The sequence below is a fragment of the Hemitrygon akajei genome, chromosome 12 (assembly GCF_048418815.1).
Source record: "Hemitrygon akajei chromosome 12, sHemAka1.3, whole genome shotgun sequence".
Taxonomy (NCBI): domain Eukaryota; kingdom Metazoa; phylum Chordata; class Chondrichthyes; order Myliobatiformes; family Dasyatidae; genus Hemitrygon; species Hemitrygon akajei.
The window spans coordinates 56,853,505-56,875,682 of record NC_133135.1 but is presented as its reverse complement, the minus strand read 5'-3'; the positions used below and the strand labels follow the sequence as shown (position 1 = coordinate 56,875,682).

At 39.7% G+C, this 22,178-nt stretch overlaps 1 protein-coding gene across 5 annotated transcripts in view; it reads right to left on the bottom strand.

Moving 5' to 3' along the window:
- The window catches only part of dnai4 (dynein axonemal intermediate chain 4), a 110,396-nt gene that overhangs the window by 78,872 nt on the left and 9,346 nt on the right, over positions 1 to 22,178 (bottom strand). For all 5 annotated transcript variants that reach the window (XM_073063158.1, XM_073063157.1, XM_073063159.1 and 2 more), the window contains exons 2-5: positions 6,155 to 6,341; positions 3,368 to 3,549; positions 2,953 to 3,059; positions 1,918 to 2,074 (exon numbers count right to left, since the gene is read on the bottom strand). In XM_073063158.1, coding sequence (XP_072919259.1) covers positions 1,918 to 2,074; positions 2,953 to 3,059; positions 3,368 to 3,549; positions 6,155 to 6,341 — 633 coding nt within the window. The remainder of the gene's footprint in view (positions 1 to 1,917; positions 2,075 to 2,952; positions 3,060 to 3,367; positions 3,550 to 6,154; positions 6,342 to 22,178) is intronic.

Genomic DNA, 22,178 nt, shown 5'->3' with positions numbered 1-22,178 from the left:
CTGAAGCTGCTCCTGGCAAGCACTTCTGTATTCTTCACTAAACTAGAGGTAATCCTCTGGGTTGACAGTAATAATGCATTGAGGGATATGCTATGTCATGAAATTATAGATTGTGGTAATGTATATTTTTTTCTGCTACTGTTGGTCTCCAGCAGGTTATGGATGTTTTAAACTGCTGGACCTGTTCACATTTTATTACATTTAACATGCTTGTTGTGCCACATTAAAGTACTTGGTGTGAAAACTAAACTCTGTGGTGGTCACTTCTACTAATATTGTCATGAACAGGTAAATTGAAACAAGGTGATTTTTGTTTCACCCTTAGATTCATAAGGCTTTGGAACTGTCTCCCTCAAAAGAGAGCAAGGTCTTTGAATAATGTTTTAAGGCAGACGTAATAAATTATTGATCAATAAGGAGATGAAAGATTAGTTACTGCAGGTGGACAAGAATGAACAAGAGCTTTGGTTTCACTCAGGTCAGCCATGATTAAATTTGTTGATGGAGCATGGTCGAGGGGCAAGAGGCCTACACCTGCTCCTATTTGATATGTCCATATGCAAGTTTGTAATATAAATCTGATGCATAAAGGACAGCAGTTCCTGAGAGCAAACATGGAGAAAATGTGTCCAGTGTCCTGACTTGGGAAAATGGGAAATATTTGCCCTTTAAGATTCTCATGACCACATTTTTTTCATATTGTCTTAGGCTCGAGGACACTATTTAGCCCATTGAGTCTTCAGTGACTCTCAAAGCAATTGCATCTACTTCATTCCCCCATTCGTTTGATATTTCATATCGACCCGTTGTTATAATAGGCATAATTGGCAAGTAGCTTTCTGCTGCTGAGAGATCTTCTGTTTTACAGTGGAACTTGTGGTCCCACCCAGCACAAGCCCCACCCTGGTACCATATGTAACTGCAATAGCAAAACAGAACAGGATACCATCACTATCGTCATATGCTGCCTCAATAAAATTCAGAAAGGCACATGAATATGAAGAGAATGGGAGGGATATGGATGATATACAGGAATATGATATGAAGTATAAATTGGCATCAAGATCAGCACATCATTGTAGGTCAACTGGCCTGTCCAATGCTACACTGTTGTATGTTCTAAGGTGGTCTGAATACATATAAAAAGAGTTCAGACCAATCATAGAGCTACACGTGCAATATTTCATAAACTCTGGATTGCTTGGCAAAATAGACAGCAACCAGACTACTTTGTGAAACTGATTCCAATAGAATAAGCCCAGCTATACAAATGGTAGATTAATTAATTCATTGGTGGATATTTATGATAAAGCTCAGGCTTTATAAGGCATTTGTCTGAGAGCACTTGCAGTATTTTGAACAATTTTGGGCTACTTATCCAAGAAAGGATGTGCTTGCATTGGAGAGGGTTCAGAGGAGGTTCACTAGAATGATCCCAAAAATGAAAGGGTTCACATGTGAAAGTGTTTGATGGCTCTGGGTTTGTACTTGCTACAGTTTAGAAGAATGAGGGAGAATCTTATTGAAACCTACTCAAAAATCGAAAGGCCTAGACAGAGGAGGTGTGGAGAAGATGCTTCCTATAGTGGGAGGGATTTTAGGACCAGACGGCACAGTCTCAGAAAACATTTAGAACAGAAATGAGGAGGAATATTTTTAGCTAGAGGATAGTGAATCTGTGAAATTTATTGCTAGAGACAGCAGTGGAGGCCAAGTCACTGGGTATATTTAAAGCAGAGATTGATAGGTTCTTGATTAGTAAGGGCAAAAAAGGTTACAGACAGAAGGCAGAAAAATGGGGTTGAAAGAGATAATAAATCAGCCATGATGCAATGGCAGAGAAGACTTCATGAGCTGAATGCCTAATTCTTATGGACTCTTAAATCTTATGGACATGACCTTATTAAAAACACTTACATGACAGCTTCTGCTTCCTTTGAATCCACTGAAATCATTTCAGCTGGAAGGTCCAGGAAGTTATACATTTCAGTCGCTGTCAGCTGCACATCAACAATCTTATTAAGTTCATCATCTGTCAGTTGTTCTCTTACGTTCTCTCTCCACACTTGGTCATCTGAAATCATAAGCATTTATGAAGACTGCAGAATAGTAATCAGGATTATTATCTAAAGTTGATAGGCTTTATTAAACTTAAAATTATGAAATATTTTTATTTAATGGGAGAAAAGTAGTTTCTATGGGTCGATAACTAAAGGACATCAATTTAATACTTTCAACGAAAGAATAAAGGGAGCAGCTAGAATAAGTTTTCCAAGACAGATCATGTTAGGAAAATAAATGCCACTTCGTAGCCATTATAGCTTCAAAAAGAAAAAATGGCAAAGTAACTATAAAAATATCTTGGAATGATAGAGTAAAAGTGATAAATTAACTTGCTTTTTCGGAAAACTTACATAGGTGCAACAAGGGATCCAACAGGAACATTGCCTGCCCCAGTATTTCACCCTTTTAAAATTTTCTCACTCAAAACACTTGCTAACACTTTAGCTACAGTCATTTGATTAGATAGTAATCTTCAGGTGATAAATAGATATCATACCAAACACAAGATCTGACATGATTACTATAATTAGTAATATCCAAAATCCTCTAAGTCACTTCAAGCACCATTAGTGAAAACCTTTGAACTATTTCCATAAGTAACAATATACCCCATTGGTAATGATAGCTTAAATAGCAACCGATAATACAGCCATCAAAATTTGCAGTGACATTAAATGCGGTTATAGAATTTTGTATATTTCCATCTCCATACAAGAACAAATTAAGTAACCAAAATAATAAACTTTTTGAATCAGTAGCAAGGGACTTAATGAACTTGATATTGTCAAAGAAATTTGTCCTAGCTATATCTCTATTATGGACTTACTTATTGATATATTTGTAAATCTGTGCAGTGTTAAGCTATAATAATATAGTAACAAATATTACATTGTACACTTGTAGCTTCATGCTGAACACCATCATCACCAATATCATCCATTGACTCTGAAATCATACGACTTGATCGGGAGACACTACCACTGTCAAAAGTAGACCTGTATATAATAGAGAAAAGAACATGGATCTTATTATCAGTCTATTGATACATAGGAAATGCATGTAAGTACCGCCCATTTGATCTGAAATTTAACACTTCTTTTGAATGCACTTCTTTTTTCTCATATGATACATGCCAAATTTTGGTAGTTTCATAACAATTTTGAAAAAAAAAAGACCCAAAAAGTCATAACAACCAAAAAAGTTTAATTCATGTCAAGACACCACAGTGAAGTCCATGTTTCCAGAAATGTACAGATAGGATGCCAACTCATTCCAAAACACTGTTTTCAATAAAATGAGTTACCTGGTAAAGGGTCCACCAAAACTAACATTTGCTGCCGTCTGGTAAACAGTACCACCAAAGGCATAGTCAGAAGATGAAAGTTCTTGCGAGGTGAAAGCTTTACTTTGCTTGGTTTGTGTAAAATTGGGATCCAAGAGGATGAGAGGACGAGGAGTGACATCTTTTCCATTCTGATCAAATATCTGGAAATGAGATACAAACATCAATATCATTTGAGTATAATTAATAGCATTCTTGGTAAGATTTAAACCATAAAGTATTCTTTGTAGGTACTAGCCTACAAAGTACCCAGGACATCTTTAGGGAGTGGCATCTCAGAAAAGTATTAATGAGGTACAGAAGCCTGACAGCACACACTCCGCGATTCAGGAACAGCTTCTTTCCCTCTACCATCCGATTCCTAAATGGACATTGAATCTTTGGACACTACTTCACTTTTATTTTAAATATACAGTATTTCTGTTTTTGCACATTTTTTAAATCTATTCAATACACATAACTGATTTACTTGTTTATTATTTTTATTATTATTATTATTATTATTATTATTATTTCACTCTCTGCTAGTTTATGTATTGCATTGAACTGCTGCTGCTAAGTTAACAAATTTCATGTCACATGCCAGTGATAATAAACCTGATTCTCGTAATCGATATTAGACTTCTTCCTGTTTTTGTACCCCGTATTCTAAGGCCTTTGTAGGATTTATTATATTGGGTGGGGTAAAGAGAAGGATGAAGAACAAAATAATGAGACCAAAAGACAGAAAAAGGAAAAACACTTCATAAGTAATTTCATCTACTTATAAAGTGGACCTTGCATCTTGCTAGTATTAAATTAAGTTCTATCCAAAAGCCCAATTATTATACCTTTCCAGATTTTATAAAGATCAGTTGGTTTAGCTCAGCAGCAAATATCATTCTTAAGCAACTTTACATACATAACTAATCCAAGTAAATATAATTCTTGTATATCCATTAGTTTACCATCTTCATTTTACTTAAACAAGACTATTGGTTAAAAACAAAAAAGGCTTGGAAAATTAAGAGAATCATAAAGTCAGTTGTACAGCAGAAAAACATGTCCTTTAGCCCAACTTGTCTATACCAACCAAGATTTCTATCTACACGTATAACAAGCTGGAGGAACTCAGCAGGTCGGACAGCATCTGTGGAAACGAGCAGTCAACCAGTCAACGGACCCTTCTCGGCCCGAAACATTGACTGCTCGTTTCCACGAAAGCTGTCCGACCTGCTGAGTGCCTTCAGCTTGTTGTACGTGTTGATTTGACCACAGCATCTGCAATGTACTTTGTGTGTAAGATTTTTATCTAAGCTAGTCCCCCATTTGCCTCCATTTGGCTCATATCCTGCTATATGTAGGATGTACATGTACATCCATGTACATGTTTTTAGACATTTGAACTATATCCGACTCTACAGCTTCCTCTGGCAGCTTGTTCCACATATCCACCACCTTCTGTGAAATAAGCCCTTATTAAGACTTTCTCCTCAACTTAAATTTATGTCCTCTAGTTTTAACTTCTCTACCCTGGGAAAAAGACTGTGACCTCCAACTTGTATACACCCCTTGATTTTATATACCTCTGTAAAGCCACCCTTCGGCTTCCTATGCTCTGGGGAAAAAGGTACCAACCTGTCCAGCCTCTCTTCATAAATCCTCATGAATCGTTTCTGCACCATTTCTCACTTTAAAAGAAAAATTTGGCCTCCCTGTTCTATTTTCTTTCACCATTTTGTGTAAAAATCTAGTTTTAGCAAAAGGTATATAGAAATTCAATCATAAAACATAGTTTATACCAGGCAATCAGAGGCAAAGAGAGAGAGAGAAAGGAAGGAAAGATGCAAATGGAATGAGATGGGGTAGAAGAGTGTGAATTTTGGACTCAGCTGCTGGAGGAAGATCAGCTGAAACACAGAAGTCTACCAGAGCTGGAATCTGATAAGTAAAGGAGATAATGGGAACTATTAGAGGAGGGGTGAATGGCAGGTGAAACCAGAACCAAAGCCAGATTTTTAACCTGGATCTGACAAGTACTGTACAAGACACTGTGTCATAAAGCAATAGGGTATGGATACAGGCCCTTCAGCCCACTGAGTCCATGCCAACCACAGTGATGAGATTCACTATTTGTTCCAGTCACCTTCTCAACTCCTCTTCATGCAACATGCCACTTAAATAGATACAAGTGGATAGTCAGAATTGGTGTTATTCCTGGTAAACGAGAGCATTGCTGAATTTCAAATGTCATTGCTTAACAATGTCATTGAGGTATTAACACCGAACTGTCATGTTTGACATCCAGTCTCAGCCTCATCGGAATAAGGAGGAGGGCAGAAAAGCGCCTTCACTATATTGCAGGTTCCCAAAGCTTTTCCCAGTAAGAACAGAGAAATCTGGGATTGTACCCCATTGGGCTCTATTAAGCCAATTAAATAATTGTATTTATTTGTATCTCAACTTCATTTTGTCACCATTTCTTTATCTTTATCAAGCACACAAATACACTTAAGGTGCATTTTTGAAAATTTCATTTGATTAAAAAAGCCTTCCAGATCTTCAGCAATACTGCTTTGAAGTCAGCATTAATGGCTGAAACCAATTTCTTCCTCTTTCATGATGATGCATCGGAGAGGGGAGCAAAAATTGCCTATCAATGGTTTAAAGTCTCCTTTATGGCAAAGCTGAGTTTGATAACCTTTTTGGATGGAAAAATCTTTCCACAAATGCTAAATGTTCACTTTAAACATGATGATCAAAGCCTACCTGTGTTACATGCCATCCACCTGCACTATAACCTTTATCTACGAATTTGTCTGCTTGTAGACTTATCCTTGGACGACTACTTGATCCTAGAAAGCTCAATGAGTTCTTTTGGCTGTGTTTGCTGCCTATGTTTCCAATGCTGCCATGTATAGACTGTTTCTTCGTACTTCCTCCAACTTTAGATAACCTAGGGTATAAAATCAAAACAAGGTATTAAAGACTCAGATATACTGCAGTGTTTTGGTAACAAAATTTGTCGTATAAAAAGACATATAAAGTTCAAATTTTACAGTAAATTGTATTACCAAAGTACGTAATATGACAACATATACAACCCTGGGATTCATTTTCCTGTGGGCATATTCAGCTAATCTATAGAATAGTAACTACTGTATTACAGGATAAATGACAGATCAACCAGGATGTGTAAGTTAACAACTGTGCAAATGCAAATATAAATAAATAATGAGAACATGAGATGATGAGATAAAGAGCCCTTAAGGTGAGATCATTGGCTGTGGGAACATCTCAATGATGGGGCAAGTGTGTGTAGTTATCCCCTTTTATCCAAGAGCCTGATGCTTGAAGGGTAGTAACTGTTCTTGAACCTGGTGGTGTGAGTCCCAAGACTTTTGTACCTTCAACCTGATGGCAGCAGTAAGAAGAGAGCATGGCCTGGGTGGTGGGGATCTCTGATGATGGATGCCAAATTACTTAGATGTGCACCATACTACTTGCCCAATACATTTGTCTTCACTGTTTTTAATCAGGAGCAACAGGCATGTTGCCACAAGCACTACATCCTATTATGACATTCTTTAAAATGTTTTCCCTAAAAGTCAGGTTTTCGGAAGAAAAACTATATCATTTGCTATTTCACAAAGCACTTGTTACTTCACACAGCAAAGTACAATAGATTGAAATAAAACATAAAATACTGGAAATATTCAGCAAATAAGGTAGCATCTGTGAAGACAAATAATATTAACACTTTATGTCAGAAGTGTGTCAGAAGCTCCAGTTTCCTCCCACATTTCAAAAATGTACAGGTTCATAGGTCAATTGGTCACGGGTATAAATGGGCACTGCAGACTTGATGGGCCAGAAAGGCCTTTTACTGTGCTGAATCTATACTGTAAGGTGTGAATAGGCCAGAAGTTTAGATTCCAAACCCAATGAACCTAGTATCATTCCCATTTTTATACTTGAAAGGACTTCCATGCAACAGGGGCAAACATTAGGAAAGCACTATTTGAGAGAAGAGGGAATCCAAAGCTATCCCAAATTTTTCTAAAATTTGAAGCAGCTGTTAAATATTAAGAGTATTTTCAGAAAAAAATAAGCTTAAGCGTCATGCAGAAAAATGGAACAGTCTGACCAGACCACCATAGAATCAAACTCACTTCACTGACACTACTGAAGTGAGGGTGGCAGTGGAGGGTAAATTGGAATGCAAGAATACACATTTCAGAGTACATAAATGGAGAAATTGTTACAATGTTACTTTAACCAAAGGATGTATTTAATAAGAAAAATGTTCAGACTTAATCAGTCAGCTATGGCATAATAATTAATCACATTTATACTTCTTCCTTCACGTGACTAGAGCAAATAATGGCACAAGAAGTGCACATTAAAACTGTGAATTAAGATTTAATAACATTAAACAAATTCACAATGTAGAAGCTCGTGGCAGAAACTTGCAATGTACAGTACCTTACTGATAATACCTCAAAGCACTGTAGTTTGGGAAGTTTTGCATCTTCTTCAGTAGTAAAATATTTATTGTATATTACAGGTGGAAACCAGAAAGCTTGATGGTTGAATCTTCATACAAATTTTAGGTGAACATTGATTCTTGCAGACTAGATTTTATGGTATCAGCACACAGCATCAAGACTGTTTGATACAAGTTATAATGCAAATGCTGTGAAATATTTCTTTGAATTGGAAAGTGTAAGAGATACTGCCCGGTCATCCACTAAAATCAGAACTGATCCTGTGTGCAAAAGGATTGCTTTCTCATTGTCTTAGGTCCTATGGCTAATAAATCTATCCATCTCAACCTTAAACATGCTAAATTAACATTTTAGTAATTTTGCCCATGTATAAACCCTTCTGGACAAGAACTCATAGACCCACAGACTCACAGACCTATAGCCCAGCACAGCATGGCTATTCACTCCAAGAAACTGCAACTCCATTCAGTAAACTATCAAATCTTTGGAAATTGCCAACTCAAATAGCACCTAGTTCAACAAGTGTCTACAGACAATTATTAAAATCAAGAGAACACACTGACATACGACACTGCATTAAGCCAGATAGTAGCATTAAAGCCACAACCACTTTATAATATGTATAGCTCCCATTTTAAAAAGAAAAGACAAATATTATTTACAGCATGTATCAACACTTACAGAGTGTAACTGTATCATGTGTCTTCTTCAAAGTTTCAAAGTACAGATATGTCACTATATGAGATGTATTTTCTTGCAGACATCCACAATAAATCCAATAGCCATAATGGACTCAATGAAAGATGGCAACAACAGGGTGGACAACCAATGTGCAAACGACAACGAAGTGAATACAAAAAGAAAGTGAAAAAATAATAAATAAATAAATGGATTGATTGATTGATTAATTAATTAATTTAGAGGCCCTGGGATGGAGTCCTTGAAAGTGAGTCCATAGGTTGTGGGAACAATTCAGTGACAGGCAAATGAATTTGAGTGAAGTTATACCCTTTGGTTCAAGAGCCTGTTGAGCGATAATAACTGTTCCTGAACCTGGCTGTGTGAGACCTGAGGCTCCTGTACCTTCTTTCTAATGGCAGCAGCAAGAACAAAGCACAGCCTAGGTGGAGGGGGCCCCTGACGATGGATGCTGCTTTCCTGCAACAATGCTCCATATTGATGTGCTCAGTGGTGGGGAGGGCTTTATCCATGATGGATTGGGGTGTACCCACTATTTATTTATTAAGATACAGTGCAGAATAGCCCCTTCTGGCCCTTCGAGCAATGTCGCCCAGCGATCCTCAGATTTAATCTTACCCTAATCATGGGACTATTTATAAAGACCAATCAACCTACCAACTGCCATGTTTTTGGGCTGTGGGAGAAAACCAGAGCACCTGGATAAAACCTACACTATCTCAGAGGGAACATACAAACTCCTTACAGTCAGTGGCAGGAATTAAACCCTGGTGGCCCGTACTCTAAAGTGTTATGCTAACCATTATGCTCCTGTGCTGTTCTTTTTTTGTAGGATTTTCCATTCAAAGACATTGACATTTCCATACCAGGTTGTGATGTCAATATACTCTCCACTACACATCTATAAAAGTTTGTCAAGGTTTTAGATGTCATGCCTAAACTCATTAGGAATTTGAGGAGATTTGGTATGTCAAAGACTAGCAAATTTCTACAGATATACTGTTGAGATAGGTTGCATTATAGTCTACCTGCAATGCCACTTTCAAGGAAGCATGTATTTGTATTTCTAGGTATCTCAACACTCCTTAGGGACTTACCATTCACTGTGAAATCCTTACCCTCATTTACCTTCCTAAAATGCAACATCTTGCACTTAACAGAGTCTACACAGTTCTGGAACAGTTATTACCCTTCAAAATCAGGCTCTTGAACCAAAGGGTTCACTCAACTTCACTTGTCCATCATTGAGTTGTTCCCACAACCTACAGACTCAATTTCAAGGACTCTTCATCTCATGTTCTCAATATTGTTTATTTATTAATTTTTTCTTTCATTTGTATTTGCACAGTTTGTTGTCTTTTGCACACTGGTTGTCTGCCCTGTTTATGTGGTATTTCATTTCATTGATTGCATCATGGTTATGGAAATTATTGAAAATGCCCACAAGAAAATGAATCTCAGGGTTGTTTATGGTGACATATGTGCTTTGATAATAAATTTACTTTGAACTTTACTCAGCCCCCTCACCCAACTGTTCAAGATCCTCCTGTAAATTCTGACAATCATCTTCATTGCCCTGGATAACATCTATTTTAGTGTCATCATTAGTGTCACATGCTTTGTACAGTCTCAGCCGAGTCATTGGTATAGATGACAAACTGCAATGAGCCTAGCACCAGCCCCTACGGAGCCCACCAGTCATGAGCTTCAGTCCAAAAAAAACCCCTCTATTTCCTACCATCAAGCTAACTGTGTAAACAATTAGCCAGCTCTCCATGTACTCCATGCATTCTGACTTTCCATTGCAGCCTTCCATGCAGAATCTTAAAGGCCTTCCTTAAATCCATATAGACTATGTTTGCCTTGTTGACTTCCTTTGTTAAAAAAACTCAACATAATTCATGAGAAGTGATCTCCCACCAAAGCTGTGCTAACTATCCTGACCAGGTAAATGGGTAACGGTTATGAGAGGAAAGGAAAATGGGCAGCCAGTATGGAGTACCCCAGTGGGCCAATCCCCTTAATAATGCATTTAGAATACTATTGAAGAGGACAACCTACCTGGGGGAGGGGTTATCCACAGTGACCAGGTATCTGGCACTGAGTCTGGTGCTGTGGCTCAGAAGGAAAGGACAGTGAGGAAGCCTGCAGTAGTTACAGGGGATCCCAAACTTACAGAAGTGGGCACAAGATTCTGTAGACATAACAGACACAGCTGGATGGTATGTTGTCTCCCAGTTGCCAAAGTCAGGGACGTCTCAAATCAGGACCACGACATTTTACAGGGGATGGTGAAAAGACAGAAGTCTTGGTACATATTGGCACCAATGACATAGGTAGAAAAAGCAAGGAGATCTTAGAATTTAGGGAGCTGGGTACTAAGCTGAAGAACAGGAGGCCCATGGAAGCAATCTCTGGATTGCTGCCTGTGCCATGCACCAGTGAGGGTAAGAATAACATGATCTAGCAGATGAATGTGTGGCTGACAAACTAGTACAGGGGGCGGGGTTTCAAATTTCTGGATCATTTCTGAAGGTGCTATATTTGAATGCACGTAGTATGTGGAAAAAGAGAGATGAACTTATACCTGCCAATCTCTAACTGCGGTACGACATTGTGTGCATCACTGTGTCATGGCTAAAAGAAGATTTTAGTTGGGAACTTAACATCCAAGGATACACATTGCATCAAAAGGACAGGCAGATAGGCAGAGCGGGTAGGGTAGCTCTGTTGGTTAAAAAAAAAATGAAATGAAATCCTTAGAAAGAAGTGACATAAGATCAGAAAATGTAGAATCTTTGTGGGTAAAATTAAGAAACTGCAATGGTAAAAAAACTGATGGGGTTACATACAGGCCCCCAAACAGTGGCCAGGATGTGGGCTACAAATTACAATGGGAGATATAAAAGGCATGTTAAAAGGGCAATGTTACAATAGTCATGAGGTATTTCATTAGCCAGGTAGATGGAAAATCAGGTTGCTGCTGGATCTCAAGAGGGAGAATTTGTAAAGCAGCTTGTAGTTGAGCACATAAGGGAATCATTATTCTGAATTACGTGTTGTGTAATGAACCGGATTTGATTAGGGAACTTAAGGAAAAGGAACCCTTAGGAGGCAGTGATCATAAAATTTTAGAATTTACCCAGCAAATTGAGAGCGAGAAGCTAAAGTCAGATGTTTCAGTAAAGGGATGAGGGAGGAGCTGGCCAAAGTTGGTTGGAAGGGAGCACTAACAAGGATGACAGCAGAGCAGCAATGGCTGGAATGGCTGGGAGCAATTCGGAAGGTACAGGAAAGATTCATCATAAAGAAAAAGTAGTATGTAAAGGCAGGATGACACAGCCATGGCTGTCAAAACCAACAAAAAAAAAATCAAGATAGAGGGCGTATAATAGAGCAAACAGTAGTGGGAAGTTAGAGGATTGGGAAGCCATTAAAAACCAACAGAAGGTAACTGGAAAGCCACAAGGAGCAAAAAGCTGAAATATGAAGGTAAGCCAGTCAATAAAATCAAAGAATACCAAATGCTTTTTCAGATGTAAAGAGTAAAAGAAAGGTGTGAATAGATATAGGACTGCTGGAAAATGATACTGGAGAAGTAGTGGGGGACAAGGAAATGGTGGACAAAAAGTACCTTTTCATCAGTCTTCTCTATGGAAGGCACTAGCAGAATGCCAGAAGTTTGAGAGTGTCAGGGGGCAGAAGAGATTGCAGTTTCTACTATTGGGGAGAAGATGCTTGGGAAACTGAAAGGTCTGAAGGTAGACAAGTCACCTGGACCAGATGGACTACAGTGGACTGGAAAATTATAAATCTCACTCCACTCTTCAAGAAGGGAAGGAGGCAGAAGAAAAGAAATTATAGGCCAGTTGGCCTGACCTCAGTGATTGGGAAGGTGTTGGAGTCAATTGTTAAGGATATGGTTTTGGGGTACTCTGAGACAAATGGTGAAATAGGCCACAGTCAGCATGGTTTCCTTAAGGAAAAATCTCGCCTGATAAATCTGTTAGAATTCTTTGAGGAAATAATAAACAGGATAGACAAAGGAAAATTGGTGGATGTTGTGTACTTGGGTTTTCAGAGGCCTTTTACAAGGTGCCACAGACTTAACAATGTAATTGCCCATGGTATTACAGGAAAGATACAAACATGGATAGAGCATTGGCCGATTGGCAAGAGGCAAAGTGTAGAAATAAAGGGATCCTTTTCTGATCGGCTGCTGGTGACTAGTGGTGTTTCATAGATCTTGTTATTGGGACTGCTTCTTTTTACATTGTATGTCATTGATGGAATTGATGATTTTGTGGCCAAGTTTGCAGATGATACAAAGATACGCAGAGGGGTAAGTAATGTTCAGAAAACAGGGAGACTGCATATGGACTTAGATTAAGACATTGGGCAAAGAGGTGGCAGATGGAATAGAGTGACAGGAAATGCATGGTCATGTACTTTGAGTATTTTCTAAATGGGGAGAAAATTCAAACTCCCAGGTGCTAAGGGACTTGAAAGTCCTTATGCAGTATTCTCTAAAAGTTAATTGGCAGGTTGAGTCTGTGATCAGGAAGGCAAATCACAATGTTAACATTCAATTCAAGAGAACCAGAATATAAAAGCAAGGATGTAATGCTGAGACTTTATAAGGCACTAGTGAGGCATCACTTGGAGTACCGTGAGCAGTTTTGGGCCCCTTATTTAAGAAAGGATGTGCTGACATTGGAGAGGGTACAGAGGACATCATGGGAATGATTCCAGGAATGAAAGGCTTATCGTATAAGGACTAATTGATGGCTCTGGTCCTGTACCCACTGGAAGTGATAAAAATGAGGGGGGATCTCATCAAAACCTATCAAATATTGAAAAGGCCTTGATAGAGTAGATGTTGAGAGGAAGTTTCTTATGGTCGGGGAGTCTAGGGCCAGAGGACACATCCTCAGAATACAGGGATGTTCATTTAGAACAGAGATCAGGAGGTGGTGGATCTGTGGCATTTGTTACCACAGGTGGCTGTGAAAGTAGTTATTGGCTGTATTTAAGGCAGAGGTTGATAGGTTTTTAATTAGTCAGGGTGTGTAACATTACTGGGAGAAGACAGAAGAATGGGGCTGAGAGGGAAATGGATAAACCATGATGAAATGATAGAGCACACAATGGACTGAAAAATGGCCTAATTCTGCTCTTATGTCTTATGGTGTTTCCAAATATATGTAGAGCTTATCTCTCAAAATCCCCTTTAGTGACCTACCTATTGTAAATGTTAGGCTTACTGATCTATAATTCCAAGGTTTTTCTTCACAGTCCTTCTTCAATAAAGGCACACCATACTTCACCTATTACAAATGACAACACATATATCTCAGCCAGGGCTCCCATATTCAGCAGGCCTCAATCATAACAATCTATTATTCACTTGGAAAAAGCTAATAAAAAGAAGTTAGATTTAAGCAGAGTGACCATTGTTGCAGTGGGCCAGTGTTAGAATGGTTAGTTTCAGGCTTTGCTCAAGAGGCTTAAGCAAGAAGAGGCAAAGGCTAAGGCAAGTTTCTGGAATATTTCTTTCTTTCTATCCTTGTCTATTTACTACATAGCTAGTGTAGTGAGAATGGGTCCAGGGTTAGGGGTTTGTTCTTCCTGTGAGATGTGGGAACTATTGGAGACCTCCAGTATCCCTGATAACTACATCTGCATGAAGTGTATACAGCTGCAGATCCTTACAAACTATGTTAGGGAACTGGGGCCGTATCTGAAGACCTTTGGCTAATACGGGAAAATGAGGAGGTGACTGATAGGAGCTACAGGGAGGTAGTCACTCTTAAGTTGCAAGAGGCAAGTAGCTGGGTGACTGGCAGGAAAGGGAAAAGGAATAGGCCAACTGTGCTGAGTGCCTGTCGCTATTTCCCTCAAAAATAGGTATACGGCTTTGGATACTGTTAGGGGTGATGACCTACCAGGGGAAAGTGGCAGCAACCAGTTTTCTGGCACTGTGGTTCAGAATGGAAAGAGGAGAAGAGGAGTGCAGTAATGGAACAGAGAAACAATGAGGAGATTCTGTGGATATTCAAGAGACATACAGATAGAACGTTGCTCCCTAGGTGCCAGGGCCAAGGACACTTTGGATCAAGTCGACAGCATTTTAAAGGGAAAGGGTCAACAACCAGAAGTCGTAGTATACATTTTTATTTATTGAGATAAAGTGCAAATAGGCCCTTCCGGCCCTTTGAGCCGCGCCAGCCAGCAAAACCCTCAAATTTAATCCTAGCCTAATCACGGGACAATTTACAATGATCAATTAACCAGTACAGCTTTGGACAGTGAGTGGAAACCGGTGTACCCGGAGGAAACCCACATGGCTACGGGGAGAAAGTACAAACTCCTTACGGACAGCGGCAGGTTAGGTATGAAAAGAGATGAGGCCCTGAAGAGAAAATATAGGAAGGTAGGTCCTCCCTGAAAAGCAGGGCTGCAAGGGTAGTAATTTCTGGATTGCTATGTGCCAGTACCATGTGCTGTGTACAATGTGCCAGTAGGATAAGAATAGGATGATTTGGCAGATGAATACATGACAAGGAATTGGTGCAGGGGGCACAGTTTCAGATTTCCAGATCATTGGGATCTCCTCTAGGGAAGGTATGACCTGTACAAGGACTGGTTACACTTGAACTTGAAGGGGACCAATAGCCTTTCTGGCAGATTTGCTGGAGCTGTTGCGGCGATTTTAAACTAATTTGACTGGGAGATGAGAACTAGAATAAAAGGGCAAAGGATGTAGTAGTTGACGTACAAGTAGATCCAGTGTGTAATGAGACTGTGAGGAAGAATTGGTAAATAATAGGGCAAAACTGCAGTCAGCAGGATGGGTTGAAATGTACCTTTAAACTAAATAGTAGGTTCAACAGTGGGGTGTATGGGGTGTCCAGGAAGGGGCAGCACCTCTGGTGAAGAGGCTTGTCATGTCCATTCCAAGTCAGCTCACTCATCTTTTGTTATGATGAGATACTCAGCCCTCACCAGTGGCTCCAAGTAGCTGTTGGCATATGCAACAGCACCAACACCCTGGTACTCTGCTTTGACTGATGGGTTAAACCAGATGAGGGTAGCCAGTGGCTTCATACCCCGGTGAGATAGGAACATGCAGCATGTGGTCAGCTCTCGTGGACAAGGCGGATGAGATCTACAGTGAACTCCAACAGCTAGGAAGGCAGTTCTGCAGTGCTCCATGGAGAGCAAAGGGCACGTTGAAAATATGACGATAAAGTAAAAGGGAAGGAAAGTTCAGGAGATGTTACGAAAGTCTCCAGGCTAAATAAAAAGTAAAAATGTTTAGAAAGAGACAAGAATTTATCTTCCGATAACATGGAATTGAAAAGGGTGATAAATACAGGACTGAAGGCATTATATTTGAATGTACACAGGTTAAGTGCAATTGGAGATTGGCAGGCATGACATTGTGGGCATCACCAAGTTGTGGCTGAAAGAATTGCCACTTCACATGTGAGATGACTTTCCGAAGTTTGTACTGAAACCTCTTGTATTTTACTTGGGCACCACACCTGAATGCCACTGATCTGGCCCTCAGCAGATTTCTGATCTCATGGTTCATCCAGGACTTCTAGTTGACTCTGAATGATTTTGTGGGGACATACTTGTCTATGACTGTTTTTATTAAGTCCTGACAACGTGGTGTATTCATCCACATCCTCCAAAGAGTCCTAGAACACAGCCCAGTCTACCGACTTGAAGCAATCCTATAGCCACTCCTCTGACTCCAGCAACCACCTCTTTGTTTTCCTTATCTCTGGAGCCCTGCGCTCTAGCCTCTGCCTGTATGCAGGTAGGACGACAGCCAAGTGATCAGATTTCTGAAAACGCAGTCTAGGGATGGAACGGTGTGCATTCCTAATATTAGTATAGCAGTAGTTGAGTGTATTGGGACTCCTGGTGCTACAGATTATGTGTTAATGACAACTAGGCAGAGATTTCTTCAACCAAGCCTAAATGAAGTCCCCAATTATGATTTGAAAGGCCTCGGAGTAGGCTGTTTCTTGTTTGTTGATGGCAGCATTCAATATTTCGAGTGCCTGCTTAACATCTGCTTTTGAGGGTATGTAAACTGCAGTCAGGATCATAGAGGAGATCTCTCTTGGTAAAAAGAACGGTTAGCGCTTAATCATTAGATGTTGCAGGTAGGGGGAACAAGAGTGCAACAAGTCTGCTGTGTCCAAGCACCACAATGAGTTTATCATGAAACACAGACCCCCATCTTTTGCCTTCTGCGTATCAGCAGTCTGGTCCATTCTGTGTATCGAGAAGCCCTTGGGTCTTATCAACATATCTCGCATGTCCAGACTGAGCCATCTCTCTGTGAAACACAGAACACAGCAATTTCTCCTTTCCATCCAATACAGCAACTTTGTTCTCAAGCAACTTTATATTTGTTGACAAGATCCAGGGTAGAGGAACTTGCTTGCATGCTTGAGAGTCAAGTCCACGAAGTTCTTCAGAAGATCATGAAATTACTAGTTCATTAATACAGTTCAAAAGTATGTTACTTAAAGGGAAATTACAAGTTGCAAATTGCAATGAGAGTAGTTAATAAGTATATTTATAAGTTTTGTAAGCGGCCAGCAAGAAGTCACAATGGTTTCCAGCAGCTTATGAAATTTCTAAAACCAGAAGTCATGGGTATAAGGGGCAGGGCATTCAGAGGGAACCTAAGGCCCAAGGATTTTTTTTGCTGGAGAGAGACTGAAGGCTGACATACACAAATTTAAGAATTTGCTAGAATAACCAAGGGAATAGAAGACTTCTAGCTAAATGCTAGAAACTGGATTAATATGGCACTTGATGGTTGGCATGACATGGTGAACAATGGGCCTGTTTTCATACTGTTATCAGATTGATTCATTTGTGACTTTGCTTTTACATCCACTGAAAATAAATTTGAAAAGATATGCGATTTTATTATTTGAATGGAATTGATTGTTAGGGATGAGATTATCAAGTACGTAGAAGCACATGACAAGATAAGCTAAAGCCAGCATGGTTTCCTGAAAGGAAAATTCTGCCTGACTAACCTACAGAAACTATTTGAGGAAATTACAAGCAGGGTAGACAAAGGAGATGTAGTAGATGCGCTGTGCTTGGATTTTCAGAAGGCTTTTGACAAGGTGCCACACATAAGGCTGCTTAGCAAGATCAGAGCAGATGGAATTACAGGAAAGTTACTAGCATGGGTGGAGCATTGGCCTATCAGCAGAAAACAAAGAGTAGGAATAAAGGGATCCTATTCTGGCTGGCTGCCGGTGACCAGTAGAATTCCACAGGGGTCGGTGTTGGGACCACCGCTTTTTACAATATACGTCAATGATTTGGACAATGGGATTAATGGATTTGTGGCTGAATTTGCCGATGATACAAAGATAGGTGGAGGAGCAGGTAGTGTTGAGGAAACAGAGAGCCTGCAGAGACTTAGATAGTTTAGGGGAATGGGCAAAGAAGTGGCAAATGAAATGCAATGTTGGAAAGTGTACGGTCAAGCATTTTGGTGGAAGAAATTAATGGGCAGACTCTTATTTAGATGGGGAGAGAATTCAAAATGCAGAGATGCAAAGGGACTTGGGAGTCCTTGTGCAGGAAAACCCTAAGGGTAAACCTCCAGGTTGAGTCGGTGGTGCAGAAGGCGAATGCAATGTTGACATTCATTTCTAGAGGTATAGAATACAAGAGCAGGGATGTGATGTTGAGGTTCTATAAGGCACTCGTGAGACCACACTTGCAGTATTGTGTGCAGTTTTGGGCTGCTTATTTTAGAAAGGATAGACTGACATTGGAGAGAGTTCAGAGAAGATTCACAAGAACGATTCTCTGGAGTTCAGGAGAATGAGGGGGGATCTCATAGAAACATTCCGAATGTTAAAAGGCTGAACAGATTAGATATGGCAAAGTTATTACCCATGGTAGAGGAGTCTAGGAGAAGAGGGCACAACTTCAGGATTGAAGGACATCCATTTAGAAGAGAAATGCAGAGAAATTACTTTAGTCAGAGGGTGGTAAATCTGTGGAATTTGTTCCCACGAGCAACTGTGGAGGCCAAGTCATTGGATGCATTTAAGGCAGAGATAGATAGGTTCTTGATTAGCCAGGACATCAAAGGGTATGGGAAGAAGGCAGGGGAGTGGGGATGACTGGAAGAATTGGATCAGCCCATGATTGAATGGTGGAGCAGACTCGATGGGCTGAATGGCCTACTTCTGCTTCTATATCATATGGTCTTATGGAATGCTCATGATCATACAGGTTTTCCAACTACCCCTTTTGATCTGCATCTGATGAGTTACCACAATAGGTTTTCTTTTACTCACAGCATGCATGTGCACCTCTAGCACTAATTTGAATTATCTAACTTCTTCCAACATCATTACTGTGCCAGTACCTATATTATGTACCTCTTCAAGTGCAAGCTGCAGGATATTTATGACCTTTGCCGGAAATAGGTTCATTGCAAAGCCTAAGGTGAAATGATTCACATCACAGCAATGAAATATATACTGAAATTACCTTGGCTCAACAAATGTTTTAATTCAGCAATAAACTGCTTCTCCAAGCAAATGTCTGCAGGTTTCAAAATTTTAACTTTATAAAATTATCAGATTAAATGATTCTATAATATTGCAATAACTGCATTGAACAAGAGACTACCGATTCTGCAACCAGAACAAAACACAAAGTGCTGGAATAACGCAGCAGTTTGAACAGCATCTATAGGGGGAAACCAATTTTGTCCTTTTGCATAACATGCAAGCAGATAGATTTACAAAACCCAACATTCCAGGCCAGTTTTCCTCAGAAGAGTGATAGCTTTGTTATCACTATCAAAAATTCCAGTTTCCTCTGCAATGTTCTTGGCATGAAAGAGCCACCAGATTCAGGTTATTATCCCTCAACGATCAGGCTCTTAAACAGGAGGAGATAACTTCTCTCATCACAACACTCTTCCACACTTATGGGCTCACTTTTACGGACCCTTCACCTCATATTCTTGATATTTATTGCTTTTTTTTCTTTTTGTAATTGCACCGTTTATTGTCTTTGGTCGTTTGTCTTTTGTTACGTACCCCGTAACTGGGTGTCTTACCAGCAAAGATAGAAGTATCCGTTGGAGTCTGGTACTATTTTCCAAACAGTGTTTATTAATAAAAATATACAAATCAATATCAACAATGCAAATATACAGATAATACACGTTAGCAATACCAAACCTAAAAGTGTGGGTATAATAATAATCAATAATAAACAAGCTCTATCGATGTCTAGGGGATAATGAATTGTCATATGTGAATATAAAGTTCAGTTCAGTTCATACAGGCTGAGGTAGTTGTTGGTCGATGTGTTGTAATTGTTGGAGAGAGCGAGAGAGAGAGAGCGAGCGAACAGTGACAGCCAGTCAAACCTTCCTTTACGTTCTTGATCCGTCGATGTGTTGTTGTGGCCATTAAGGTATGACCCCTCTGTCCTTTAGCTAGACCGTTCTTCTATGGTGGACTTGTCACCCAGGCAAGGGTGGACACACACACAAGCCCCCACCGGCCTCGCTATAAACACTGTGAGTTAAAATTGACCGATCCTTCGTTCGGTCTCCGATGCCCCACACTTTTCTCGTGGGTTCCAACACTTAAGCAGTGCTCACTAGTGTGTCTCCTGGTGTTTCTGAGGGGTGTCTCCCCAGACCTCACTTTTATCCCTACTCACGGGGTCTCAGGTGTCAATCAGTTTTGAATGGCTTAGCCCATCAAACCAGCCGACTCCGGCTGTCCACTGAGGAATTTTAATGAACAGAATAGTGCCAAGTAAACAGCTCTCTCCAAAGTCTTACAGGAGTCATAATATGGTGGAACAACAAGTCTCTTCCTCCCTGTGTTATCTCGCCCTTATCTGAAGCAAATATTCCAGTCCAAGTATGTTTTTGTTCCATCTCTTTCTTTCTCATTAGCAGCCTGGCAACAGTAACAGTTTGTAATTCTCCCAGGGGAGGGGGACATGGGCAACCTTGCACCCTTCTGCCCATCAGAGCTGTTCATCCTTTGTAACACTATCATTGTTGTCGTACATTAGTTGTTCATCTGTCTTGTTGTATGCAGTCTTTCATTGATTCTATTGTATTTCTTTGCATTTACTGTGAATTCCCACAAGAAAATGTATTTCAGGGTTGTATATAGTGTACACATAGACCTTGATAATACATTTATTTTGAACTTTGTGAAGTTCTGTGCCTTTCAAGTAGATAAGAAACATCTCGCACATTTTCAATTATTCACTGAGCCCAACAGACGTATCCACCCTGAATCTGGTCTGCCATGTTTTCTGGAGTTCTGTTTGTTGCCATGTTTCTCTAAAAATGTACCCTTTGGGATTTGGTATGCTTTTCATATATCTCCTAAGGTTTCCTAACGACTCCACCTCATCTCATTTTTTCCTATGCCATCGTTGTCAGAAATCTAATATCAGAGTTCTTTATGTAATCATGTAGATAAGCAACTGATCAGATTCATGAACCAGTAGGTCAGCACAGCATGATTGTTTATCTCCCAAGTGCTCCAAAGACATTATTTCTACCAAGGGAATAGTCAATCACGAGTCTTTCCCTGATAAAATAGCAGACTTTTAGCCAATGAGTCATCTTTGAACAGCTGATACCGTACCAAAACCAAAAAATTCTGCAAATGGGGTCTCAACAAAGGCCTGTACAATTTCAGCCTGACTTGTTTTTCTTTGTATTCCAATCCCTTACAGTAAAGGCTTAAGTATAATTTGTCTTCCTAAATGTTTGCTGTGCCTTGTGCTGGTTCATGACACACACCAAGATCATTCTACATACTGACTAGTTTTTCATTATTTAAAACACTTTCCACTTTTCTATTCTTACCTCCAATTAAATAACTTCACATTTCCTCACCTTATATTCCATCTGTCAATACCCCTTACTACTTTTGTTCCGCATCACAACTTACTTTCACCTATTAAAGACCCAGTGTGTAATGTATCATTAGCAAGCTTTATATTACAATTTGTCTTTTCATCTGAATCCTCAGTATATGCTGTTAATGTCCAATAGCGTAACACTGATCCCCATCAGTCAAAAGACTGTCAACTTGAAAAAGGTTAACTGGTCCATAGTGCAGTACAGTCGGCCCTCCTTATCCGCGAATTCCTCATCCACGAATTCAACCAACCGCAAATCCCGAAAACCCGAAAGTGCTCTTCCAGCACTTGTTGCTCGAGCATGTACAGACTTTTTTCCTTGTCATTATTCCCTAAACAATGCAATATAACAACTATTTTACATAGCATTTACATTGTAATAGCTGTTATAGGTAATCTAGAGATGATTTAAAGTATATGGGAGGATGTGCGTGGGTTATTGTGGATTGGGATCGAAAAAAATCGGAAGTTCTCTTACTAAGTAAGTCGGAACAGGTACATCCAGTATTATTTAGCGTCAGTTAGTCAAACGTTTGCATTCGTATATAGTATATATTTTACCTTTCTATGCATATAAAACACTTAAGAACGTATGCTTCAGCACCGGGCTT